General features: G+C 45.7%; 1 protein-coding gene across 4 annotated transcripts in view; it reads left to right on the top strand.

The window, feature by feature from the left end:
- The window catches only part of dph1 (diphthamide biosynthesis 1), a 34,305-nt gene that overhangs the window by 7,714 nt on the left and 13,955 nt on the right, over nt 1-12,636 (top strand). For all 4 annotated transcript variants that reach the window (XM_011608521.2, XM_029843520.1, XM_003968520.3 and 1 more), the window contains one exon: nt 10,972-11,093. In XM_011608521.2, coding sequence (XP_011606823.1) covers nt 10,972-11,093 — 122 coding nt within the window. The remainder of the gene's footprint in view (nt 1-10,971; nt 11,094-12,636) is intronic.

Here is a 12,636-nt window from a genome sequence, read left to right as displayed (position 1 = left end):
CTTATGCTGAGGGTTATCGGAGATCTCGGAGGCTGGGTGGCTCATCCGTCACCATCACTGCCGTAGCACCTTAGACTCAGGAGACGGGGCTGAGGTCCACATCAAGCTGGGGATAAAAGGACTGAGCTGGCTTCAGTGGAGGGAGCTTGAAAAAGACTTAAAGAGGAGAATTATGCCTGTGTACTCACAATGCGCACCCCACACACACGCTACAGACATGTTACTCTTAAGATGTAGCAAGACCTCAAATTATTGTGTCTGTCGTCCTAAAAGTAAAGGCACTAAACTGACATATCCACACTTTTAGGAATTCTCCATTGTTGTTTCTACCAGGCAGTTTCAGCCTTTGCTACTGTGACACACTACTTACGTGGATGATGTAGCTGTTTTCATCTGTCTCACACACACACACACACACACATACACACACTGTTAAAAAAGCAAGCACAATTAGGGAGTGCAGGATACCCTCTCTCACGCTCTTATATAACAGCAACTGGGTGATATTCCAGCAGATGTTGCAGCCTGAAAGCCTTAGTGCTCTCCGAAGGAAGACCTCTCGTTAGATTCCGTTGACTTCTGCCTGCAGTCCAAAAAAGACACGTAGACATGTGTAACCCAGTCCATTTATTCCCCATCTTGCTCGATTCTCTGCTCGCCATTTCATTCTTCACTCTCCCGGTGTTGTCATTGTGATGTGAATTCAAGATGGATGAGCTTGATGCAGGTAAACAAAGATGGTGGGAAGGAAAACAAAAGAATAAAGGGAAGAGGCAGTGATGCATACCTCGCCAGTGCAGCTAATGTTTTATCGTCTTTGATGCCGCGCCAGCTGTCTCGTTTGAGCTTTGAAAGATACTTTTATAAAGTTACTTCAGTCTTCACGGCTGCTGCTTTGGTGACAGCGGATGAATATGAAGAGAGGAGCAGACGGCGGGGTGTGTGGGACCGTCGCCATGTCCTAATCCCGAGGACAGCACCGGCATTAAGTGTAACATCTCTGTTCTCTTGGCACCAAAGCAAACCGTGAACCTCGACAGGGAGATGTTGGCCTTTAATCTAATCCATGGGCTCGCGGCACAGCTGTTGGTGGTCGAATTACAAATTTGCCACACAAAGCTGGCCACGGGGTTCCTCTGACTGCATGTAGACCAAGGTAGTTGTGGACAAAACGAGAAAACTCAATGCAGGTGTGCATCGTGTTTTCTTTGGCCTGTCGATTACTGGATTTAAGGATTTGTCTGTTTGGCTGGAATGGATCCTTCAACATTGTTGTAAGAGTAGAATTGACTCACAAAAACAACTATCGTCACCTTTCCACCAATATTTTCAGGAACCTTTAATACCCGGGTAAACAAGTTCCCGGAAATGTGTTCAGACAGCTGCTGACGTGTGGGGGGGGTGGTGGTAAAAGATCCTACAAGGAGCTCAAGATCTTGCTTAAGTTTCTTCAAATTATTTGGGAATTTGTTCTGCATTTGTTCTATATTTGTCAGCTATTTTCCCACTGACCCACCGAGCTTCTTCCTTGGCATGTATACTTAGGAGCGGTTCCTGTCCATATTCACCTCGCAGGTTCTTTTCTTCATTTTCCAAACATTTAAATCACAAACAAAGTGAAGCACATTGAAATGAGGTGAAGGCTGCGAGTGCATTCCAACAATCGGTGTAATTCAGGGCACAGCTTCCCCCCTGGGAAGTTTCAGGGGACCCAGAGCCTCCTACTAGGTACTTTTTATGCAGACACCAGGGTACCTAGGTAAAATAAAGAGATGCATCCTTCAAACCCACCACAGGAACCTTTGAAATTACCCAGAAATAATAAACTGTTGAGTCATTACCGTGCTGCCTCACTCCAAATCCACCCTACTTACACCAAATATGGAGACCTTGGCCATTAGTTTGGAAACACAGGGTCCAACGATGAACGAGGAACAACCGAGGTTAGGAACAAAGTTCCTGATTAATTTGATGATGTTGTAATGGTTTGATATCAGATGGAACAAGAAGAGACCAGAGCCCCAGAGGTGGGATGTATATATAGGTGAGCTATGGGTGGTAGAGAGCCACACTGATATTCCACCTGCGCTGAACTCCTTGACGTCACAAACATTCCTAGATTAGAACCCAACACCTCCGTCATTCACCGCTTGCATTATTGTCCCTATAAAATACCAGTTCCCAGATATCCTTGAGTCCTCTGCCTATTTATGATTAATATAGAAATGAGAGCAGGAAGGAAGCTTTCCCAAAAAAGGTCCTCATGGCTAAAAATAGAACAGTGACTAAGCCTGCAGAGATGACAAAACCAGCCCCGGCAGAGAATGTATACTGTGATTAGTCTGGGTTTTGCAATGCGTAGCAAGCAGAGATTGTCGTCATAAATGGTGTTTTATCGGTCACAGACGGAGGGCTGAGGGGGTAACATCTGATCACCGTCGTCGGCTGCTATTAATATGCGAAAAGAACCTTTTTCACTAAAGAAATAGTCATTTTGTCTGCTTGTTTTGAGCTTGCCAGCAGTTTCTCCAATTGTGACAGCATTTACGCTAACGGTCTGAACTAAAACAGCACTTCTGGCGTCATTCTCGCAGTATTATAGCCAACTTGAATACGTGCGCTCCAATTTGGCTAGAAGAATTCACCTGATTTGGCATTATCTCTCCCTAAAGGCAGTTCACACTTTCCCTCTTTTGTTTGGCCTCCAAATCACATCTTCCCCTTTGTCAACTTGTTAAAGCTTGTTACCAAGGCCTCAGAGCAGCCACACCTGCCTCAGGTAGGAGTCAGCTGTGTGGCTGCAGAGGGACTGTAAAGGTTCTACTACAGCAGCACCACATTTGGATGGTTTTCTTGTTTTTTTTTTTTATCCACCCTGATGTGCCAGATATACGTCACACTGGAGCGTTGCTGAAAAAGTAGATTAAACACATGCAAAGTTAGCACAAGAAGTTAGCTTCAAGTTAGCCCCGTTAACCCCAAGTGTCGGGACGACACCAGAGCAAAGAAGATAAGCCTGCGAATAACAGAAATGGTCTCCAGAGATCCGCTCCCAATAAGCCTGGTGGAAGGAGAAAGCTTCTGCAGTCTAATGGAGTTCATAAAGGTAAATAAAGTACTTGAGCACTGAAATGAGTGAAAATGCCCAGATTTAATTGGAATAACTCCCAGCCTATGGGAAGGATTGGGGGAATATTACTGCTGGCGGGAAAAGTTTCCTGATATCTTTATCCCTCCTTCGTAAGCCTTCACAGGTTGACGCTTTGCAGATTTACTAAAACAGGCTGATGCCTTGCTCATGGACATCCACAGAATGGGATATATGTTCACGATTGTTGAGAAGACACCAATAGAAGTGTTTTCCGACTTTCCACACGGAAGGACGGTGAGGCTGTAGTTCAGATTTTTAATCGTCTCTTTTTAAAAAATGTATATTTCTACAAAGAAAGACCACAGAGTTGAGCACCGGAGGTATGGCTGCCAGGAAAAGAGCAGGACTCAGTCAGGGCCGATCAGGAGAGAGTGCTGGCGAGGAGGCAGGCAGCGTCGTGCTCACAGTTCCATCTTTCCGGAGGTGGTTGTGCATGCGTGAGTCAACCACGCGTGTGCTGAAGACTCGCCTCGCGAACCTGCGCTTTTATGGGTCGCAGTTTCCTTTCTCTGTTCGTCGTGCCTCAGAAAAAAAACAAACTGTCAAACCCGTCCACGAGATGGCTCAGCCCGCGTCAGACGAGCCCACGGCCTCGCTGAGTAAATGTCAGCTCCGCCATTGGCAGGGAGCCCGGTACAGGCCTCCGACACCCCGTCTCCCTCACGCGCCATCACCACGCGGCCCCCACAGCCCAGCCGAGCTCTCACAACAGATCCAGATAAGCGAACAAGCGATTGTCTGCGGGGCCGTGCCTTTGCATGAAATGAAAACCCTCGGATTTGCTCATGTTTTCCTTTTCTCCGTGATTTCCCTTCTGCCGTGCACAGATACAGAGACCTGCTAGCAGTGAAAACGGCAGGTGGGAAAGATTCCCCCTCCCAACTTTGAATCTGTTTGAACTTGAGCGTTAGGCCGCATCATTTCTGTGCCATTTACATAAAATCGGCAAGTAAATTCGGGCTCAGCCAGCTCTCAATCCGTCTTTCGTGTTCAGTTTTCTCCACGCCGTCTTTGCTCTTCATATCCCGATTCATGTGTTGGGGATAAGGGGTAGCGAGGGGGGGAGGAGTCCCAGGAAGATCTCATGGTTATATGAGGGAGCTTCACCTGAGCCGATGCCGGCCGCCTCTCGGCGATAAGCTGACAGAGATGCTGTCACAGGTGAATTTAATTTTAGGATCAGGAATTGCTCCGGGAGGCTGTGAAGTGAGCGCCCCCACACCTTCACCCCGTTCACCTTGCAGTCGGAGGAAACGCAGAGATATCCAAACGGTTCCGTCTTCCCTAATCACAGCTCATCTAAGGGGACATGTACGGGCCGAGTGGACGTCCTAATACATGCTGGCAGCGTGTATGTGATGTGTCGGGAGATAGCACCGCGCTGGCGTCAGGAGCTGCAATGAAAGTACAATTCCCAGATACGGAGAGGCTTTGGCTGCGTTATTTACGCGGGATTTGACTTTTGATGTTAAATTAAGAGTAATGGTAGAAAATTAAAGCTTTCTGCGGTACACTTTTTTTTTTATAAAGCAGTCACGTACACAATCCTGTCGGCAGTGCTGAACGATAGAGGCTTTTTTGTGCACGGCCTATCCTGCAATTGAGCTCACTCGAGCCTGCGCATTCATGCTGGGACCTCTGGAATCTGTACATCCTGCAAAGAATTAACAGAAAAATGTTTTTCAGGCACTCTGCCAGCAGTCGAAGGACACGCATGACAGGTTGGCACATTGCTCTAATGGGAAAGAGAACAAACACGGTGCGAAAGCTTTGAATTTGAACTACAACACTTTAGTATCAGTTTCCCAACAGCCAGCGATATGAATAAACGTTCAGCCACGGACCTGCCCCCGCAAGCTCCATCAAAAAACAATAATGAATAACACCGACGATGACAGGGGGGCGAGGAGAGAGTGGCAGGGAATGGAGAGAGGCCTCGGGGGCTGAAAGACGGCGAGATTACATCAAACATGCAGGGAAATAATTTCCACTGACGGCAGTTTGGTATCGATGCTAGTTTAAATCAAGTTTACGGGAGTGTTTCCGTTTAAAGTTGGATTATTATCGCGGTTTGATGAGCGTACATTAAGCGGGAGAGAATAAAGGAAGAATTAAACGTCTCAAACCCGGGCTCGAAGAGAGCTTTGTTCCTCTATTCTTGTAGCGGCTCAATCCCACTTAATACCTCCGTTATCTGTCCTCTCTGGTCCCTTATCTCACTTCCTGTCTTTACACACTCGCTGATCAGATAAGCGCAGCATCAGACTTGATTTAGGCATCCATGTTTTTTGTTAGAGACGCGGCGATTAGATCGCTTCCTGGTCGTAGGACCGGCTCCCTGTGCTCACCTCCTGCAGCAGCATCAGTACAGCTGCAGTTTTTGCCCTGTTGCTGTTTTGTTTAGCAACTTGGACCGCGGCCCTTTTAGCATGCCCCCGCAATGGCGTGCATTTGTTGGGTCTATCTTGATAAAGCCGCTGGCTTTTCTGTAATGACCTAGGGCTCAGGCTTTTGAATAACTGCCATGACAAATAGATGAGACGCTCGCACAAATAACACTAATGATCTTGTTTTTTTTTGGTGTGTGTGTGTGTGGGGGGGGGGGGGTGGGGTTAAAGGATTATCTAACGCATTAGCCAAAACATCTGTCTGAGCATCAGCGCCTCGTGTCTCCCCGTGCACGCGCTCCTGGCAGATGTTCAGCGGCTGCAGTTAAACTGTCATATTTTACAGGAGGCTTTTAGCTCCCAGATTTTCTGGGTGACAGACAAGCATCCCAGAATTCCTGCGTCAATGTGATTAAAAAAAAATTTAGCGTACAGGTCTGGAAGTGTCGCTGACTTAAAGTGCAGCGCACGCGGGGCGACAGGAGGGCGTTTAATCTTCCTGCCCGGTCCCCTCGTGCCAAATTTATGTTTGGAGTCCACCAGTTTGTCAGGATGCCTTTTGTTATGTGTACAGAAGGCAGATTATAGAGATCAGATTTGGACATTTTTCAAATCCGACAGCGATCAGTCATCTGTCAGAAGTAAAACCCCCGGACGCGTACATCATTTTGCTCCCCTGACGATTTCTTTCTTTTATCACTGCATTGAAACCATGACAAGAGCTGTGATTTCAAATTTCCAATTCTCCTGTCTTCAGCTCCTCCCCACATATCATCTTTCCTTCCATTTACAGCTCATTTAGTGGGGAAATAATAGCCCGTACCTTTGGGAATCTCCTCTTTTTCAGAGCCGGATTACTCCGCCACACGTGAAAGTCCACTTAAAGATTAGAGGGGAAAAAAATCCAACTTGCATGCAAGCATCGATTTGCGCAGGCCATGACAACTGGGGAACGAGCACCTTGGCGACCCCCTCGTCACCTTGTTTCCCATTAGACCACCTTGCTGCCTTTGCTGTTCAGACGTCTCAAAATCTCGGCTTTAAGATAAAAGCACAAAAAGGTCAATAAAACAAAGCATTTAACTTTGGCCTGTTTTTGACACATCATTGTTTAATACGAGCTCTAATGCTAATAGCTCCTCACAGGCTTAATAGTAGGATATTGAGAGGAACATAAACCACAGCCTGCATGCTGATCACAGGTAATAACATGGTTGACACCAGCTTGTATTGATAGAGACAGATATACTGTGTCTTTATCAAATATGGCAACAATCTGTCTGGTATAGTTTATTTGATTTGACCTTTGCAAGTCGGAATCTTGTTAAAAATAACGACTGTGCAGCCCTTGAACACAAAGCAAACACACAGCTGAGGCACACGGGCTCCCCTGCTGTGGGTTAACGCCTCTATAACCCACTTTTACAGAAAGCCATTTCACCCTGGCCAATTTGCCCTCGTCGCATTTCACTTTTCCAGCCAGCTGTGCAGCAGCAGCAGCACCGGTGCGGACCCAGACAGTCACGGTGAAATAACACAGTTTAGGCTGTCTGGACGGGACAGAGCTGCGACCTTTTGACCTACCCTGGAGGAATCCACACATGGTCACTGCTGCCAGTCAGAACTGACTTTGTAGGTCCAGAAGATCCAACAGAACTGCTTTTTTTTTTTTAGCCACAGACACATTTCAGCCGCGGCTCATAAAAAGGAAACGGAACATTTTATCATTCCATACATTATTTTCCCTCTGTGGGTTCTCATTAGCATATTTGCAGTAGGGAAATTAGTTTTTGAAAGTTCATCACGCTCCTCACAATGCAGACCCAAATAAATGCAGTCCTGTTTTACTTCACACACTCTTTTTAATTAAGTTGTGGACACGTAGGCGCTGTGTGAAGCGAGTTAATGCACGCGGCTCGCTTCTTCACAGGAAGACAGGTGATAAGACAAATTATGTCAGTGGAAAATAACTGGTAAAAACGAGTGTTTGAGCATTTCTATTTACCGTAATTTCTGGACTACAGAGCGCACCTGATTAAAAGCCGCATAATCTAATTTTAGAAAGAAAATCAATTTTGTACTTATACAAGCCGCACCGGATTTTAAGCCGCAGGTATCCCACGTAGTAATATGAAAAATTAGAACATTCAGTACCGGTAGATGTTTTTATTACCGTAAGAGATGAGTCACTGACGAGCGACCAACAGACAGGTAAGAAATAACAGCCACTCTTTTCACTTGTATGTTTATACAGAGGCCTTGAATCCAATTTTTATCACGTCAGGATTTTTTAACTTTTCTTTTAATTTAATCCGTTTAGCAATATAAACAAATATATTCTACCGGTAAATACTTTTTTTTCCTAACGGTGTCTGTAATGCAGCTACCTTGAAATATACGTTTGTATCAGCTACACACAAATTACGTTGTTTATGCTTTTTTACTCAAACAATGAACAATCTAAAACTCTCCTGCTCTCTGTGTGTTGACCCAGTCTTCCAGAACGTTTTCATGCTCGGGCCACCTGCGAGGTTTACGTCTAAAAGCTTTTGTCGTCTTTTTGCTTTGGATCAGTTCTTCAGGCGGGCGTCTAATGTATGCCAAGATTACGTACGCCAGCTCGATTTCCTTCTTCAACCGCCAGAGTGATCACTTTTAACTTAAAAGCCGCATCATATGCTTTTCTTCTAGTATTTTCCACGTTGATGAGGGTTTAGTAAAAATGACTGATTCACAATAGTTGTGAGAGTGCGCCAAGAAAAAAAACATAAATAAGCCGCACCGTAGAATAAGCCGCAGTGTTTAAAGTGTAGGAAAAAAGTAGCGGCTTATAGTCCGGAAATTACGGTAATTTTATTGACACTCGGTACAGGAGTGACAAAATATATATATATATATTTTTTAAAAAGAGATGAGATAAAAATGTGGAAATGTAGATAAAATATTAATTTGAGGACTGCACGTAAGGCCTCGCTTTTTTCTAGCAAGGAGTAACACACAAATACATTTCTAATTAGTCAATTTTTGGTGCACGCATTCTCTCAATTGGCCCAACAATGTGTAAGGCACAACAAAAGGTTATGACTTCTGAACTATTGCGGGTCCTCCTCAAGGATTAGCTTCCAGCATGAAATATGGACGGTGGGATTCTTGTGGTAGACAGACCTTAATTTTATTGCCTGTTTAGATAGTAAAAGCCTTGATTGCATCAAGAAGCTGACAAGAAACATTTAAGTACTTGTACACTGAGATTACGAGGCATAAATGACAAAATGAGGCAGGTATAAAACCTACCACGTGTAAAACTAAGCTCAGCAGAGTCTGGCCTTGATTTTATTTGTAATTAATTATAATATGAAAGATGATTTTTCAAAATAAGGTACAGGAAGGTAAATGATAAGGCATTGTTGCACAGCTGTCATCATGTCTCCGTCCAGCATTATAAATGAGCCATTTTTACAAACTCTTTGAATCCACATAAGCTCTTTATACTGTTACTGTTTTCTCAAGCTGATCTAAGCCCCAGAGTAAAACGTGTCAGAGTGAAAATTACCAGCCATGTCCCAACCCTCGCCGACAGCTGTGGGCGGCTAAATTTAGACCGATATTAGCAGAGAGTGCCTAAATGCTTCTGCCAGGGAGAATCCGAGGGTTGATGTTGAGGTTGCAGGATCTGCAACCCGACAACTTCCTGTTTAAGGAATCCTTATCCGTTAGACGACGACCTCCTCTTTTTAATGAGCACGGGATTGTGTCGCAGCTCAGCAGCGCAGACGCAGGAATAAACGTGTTCACGTCCCAAAGATTCACATCGGCTGGCGGTTTCTCACACATATTGAGCCATACGCTAAAGAGCTAATTAACAGCGGCCCTTAAAGCTTCTCTGACATCTTAATTAGATCTTAATGACATTTTAGTGGGCTGAGCTGAGCAACACGGATGAGGTAGAAATTGGTGCTGATATGAGGGGAAACGGGAGAGCGACTGGTGTCGCAGACGAGCGCTGAGCTTTGTTTACCACATATCGGGACATATTAGCTGTTAGAAGGGTTTGATTAATCCTGCTTCACTCCATTGATCATTTCATTCCATTTCATAGCCTGATTTAGGACCATGTGTATAAATATGCTATTAATAATTACTCTGATCCTATCTCCAGTGGACTACTTAATCGAATTTATAGCATTTATTCCTATGAACTTTCACTGTATTCACTTTAGAAATGCCTGGACCGAGCAGCACTGATACGAGGATAAATCGACGGCCGATCAGATAACATAATCTCCTTAGTTTTGTGTTTTGCACTGCAGATTCTGAGCGCACCAAGATTATGTTGCTAAATACTTCATCAAGTGGGCAGAACTAGAAATGGACGCACCCCTGAAAATCAGCAGCCTGACAGGGAAAGCGATTGATTCACATTTCAAAAGCAAATATTTATATCCCAGATTAGCCGTCACTCTGGGCTCAGCTGACCGATTTCCAGTTTAGAGCGGCCGTTAGGGGAGCGGGGATAAGAGGAGGATGCTGAGATTACATCAGAGAAAACACGGAGAAAAGGCTAAATAGGAATTTCGTCTGAAGCCCCTTGTGGGGACGAGAGTGAGGACTAGACCATGTTGAAAGATCGGGCAGCGGGAGACGTATTATGGAGGGCGTTGTTTGCCACAGATACCACTCCGCGTGCGGCCGCATTCATCGTTTCCCAGCTCCGCGCCTCATGGCTATTCTGCCCCTTCTGTCTAGCCTAAATCTGTCAGATTACAGCCACAAATACACAGGAACAACAACGATTTACAACCACCCCCTCGTCTCCCCGTGGCTCTCCTCAACAAAACCTCCAGCTGCTCATCTTTTTCTTCTTTATCTGTTTCCTTTGTGGGTAGACTTTGCATTTTATTTGCCTGTGAATGTCAATAAAAGGAGGGAAGAAAGGGGTGGCCTTTATTTAATAGGATGTAGAATTTGTTCCTACAGATCTGAGTGGATGGATCACAGGTTTTTCCGCCCAGGGGGCTTTCAAATACTGTATCTAATTTCATATTCTGCCGCAACGCTGGAATTCATTTCAGGGCTACAGGTGCTAACCGGGGCTACCAGCGCTAGCTCGCATCATCGGTTTCTCCTTCCCTTCCGCGCAGCCTTCTGTCTGGTCGAGCGGCGACCTATCGTGCCTCGTCTGGCAGGGCTTTAACTGCCAGACAGCTTGTGCCACCCCTGGGCCTTTCACTGGTGGTGATGGGGAGCAAACGAGCTGCGCCGTGTCGCTCCGGCCCGCCGCCAGTCGGTCCCTGACTGACATCGCTGTCAGATGGGAGCGAGCATTCTGTCTCCATCTGAAGCAGCCAGAACTGATCTGATTCCCCTCATCACCAGACTTTATGTGTTGATCACGTCGTGGGTCATTTTAAGCCTTGGCTTTGTGTTTTCCAGGTTCACAGACGCCGACACCATCGTGATGGGGGACGTGACGTACGGCGCCTGCTGCGTGGACGACTTCACCGCCAGAGCCCTGGGAGCCGACTTCATGGTCCACTATGGCCACAGTTGTCTCGGTGAGTGTCCTTTAAGTCGTGAGACGTGAATGAGAAACGGGCTTGGAGGAGCCCAGTTTGAAGCTGTTGCTCTGGAACACACAGCAGACCTTTGGAGCCTGGACAGCATATTTACAGGGCGGATCGATGGAGGACATGCATTAGGGTCGCACTTTGAAAAGCTCGCGCAGCTCTTGAGAACGTCCGCCCCACCCGTCTGCTAGAACATGAGAGGAAATGCTAAATCAATAGTTCTGATGCATCTCTGGCAGAACGGCCTCACTTCTCCCAAATACCAGCACCGACCAACAGAATTTTAATACTTTTAACAAGCTGGTTTCTTTGTCTGTGCGTCTCCTGCACAAGTTTGAACTCGGAGGAAGCTGAAGGAGATTTGACATAATCGTGGCTGAGGATTCCATTCTGAAGAGATTTAATTTTAAATCCACTAATGGTTGTATGTTCCTGACCTTTAGCGCTCTGGCACGGGAACATCAGTGGGTGACGAACCGGCAGGAGATTAAAGGAACTCCACGTGCGTCCACGTGCACTGTCATGTCCTCTTTCATGTCCTTTCATACTCAAAAGGATGTCAGTATCTTTAGAAATCTTTTTGCTTTTTCAGCGTCAATAGATGTTGGACTTTTATAGGACATTGTTATTATTTATGCTTTATTTATATATATATATATATATATATATATATATATATATATATATATATATATTCAATGTTTGGCCTTCATCAAAGCAAGTTGGGCAAATTGACAATGCAAAAAGCAATCATTGTTTTCATTTATTCCACAATCTTTAATAAAATGTGTGACAGGAGCCAGGAGTTCTATCTCCACTCAGCACACAGGCCTATGTTGTTAATATTTATTGAAGATTTTATATCAAGAACATTGCAGCTTAGCTTTCAAAATAACACGCCAAAAGCAACAAAGAGAAACCCAAACTGCGGCGCTGTAAATAACGCTGCGTGTGTGTTTACATGGGTGGCAGCAAGCAGCTTGTCTCGCTGACCCTGGCTCAGAAACACAGGCTGAAATCACTGACGGTCGAGCGAGTCCCGTCCTTCTCATCGCCCGGGGGCCCTAATTGCCGCCGCCTCTCGGGCTATCGCGCTAATGTAAACGCTGATCAATGTTGCTTCGTAATGCCCTTTGTGGTTTGGCCACGGATCAAGCGAACAGCTGTTTTTCCTTTAACTCCTTCCACTCCTAACAGAACTTGAGCCCACGGCGTTTTAAACTCAACATGTGGCCTGTGGCAGAACCACCTTTACAAACCCCCCCGCCGGCTTCCCTCTCTACCCATTAATCACTGCTTCTGCCAGTTAATTGACAGCCGGGCCCCCACACCGCCACCCCCCCCCCCCACACACACGCACGCAGAGTATCCAATTACTTTCACCACTCTTCCTTTTACTGCCCTTTATTATGTAGTACATTATTAGCTCACCTGCTGCCGCCCCCCCCCCCCATCCAGCAGCCGTATTGCATTTCCCCCCAGCCTACTGTCACAAGAATTTCTAATTTTGCCTTCTTACATTCTGTCTCCT

The sequence above is a fragment of the Takifugu rubripes genome, chromosome 11, assembly GCF_901000725.2.
Source record: "Takifugu rubripes chromosome 11, fTakRub1.2, whole genome shotgun sequence".
NCBI classification, from domain to species: Eukaryota; Metazoa; Chordata; class Actinopteri; order Tetraodontiformes; family Tetraodontidae; genus Takifugu; species Takifugu rubripes.
The sequence above is the reverse complement of the archived record's forward strand: the minus strand, read 5'-3'. Positions and strand labels throughout refer to the sequence as shown.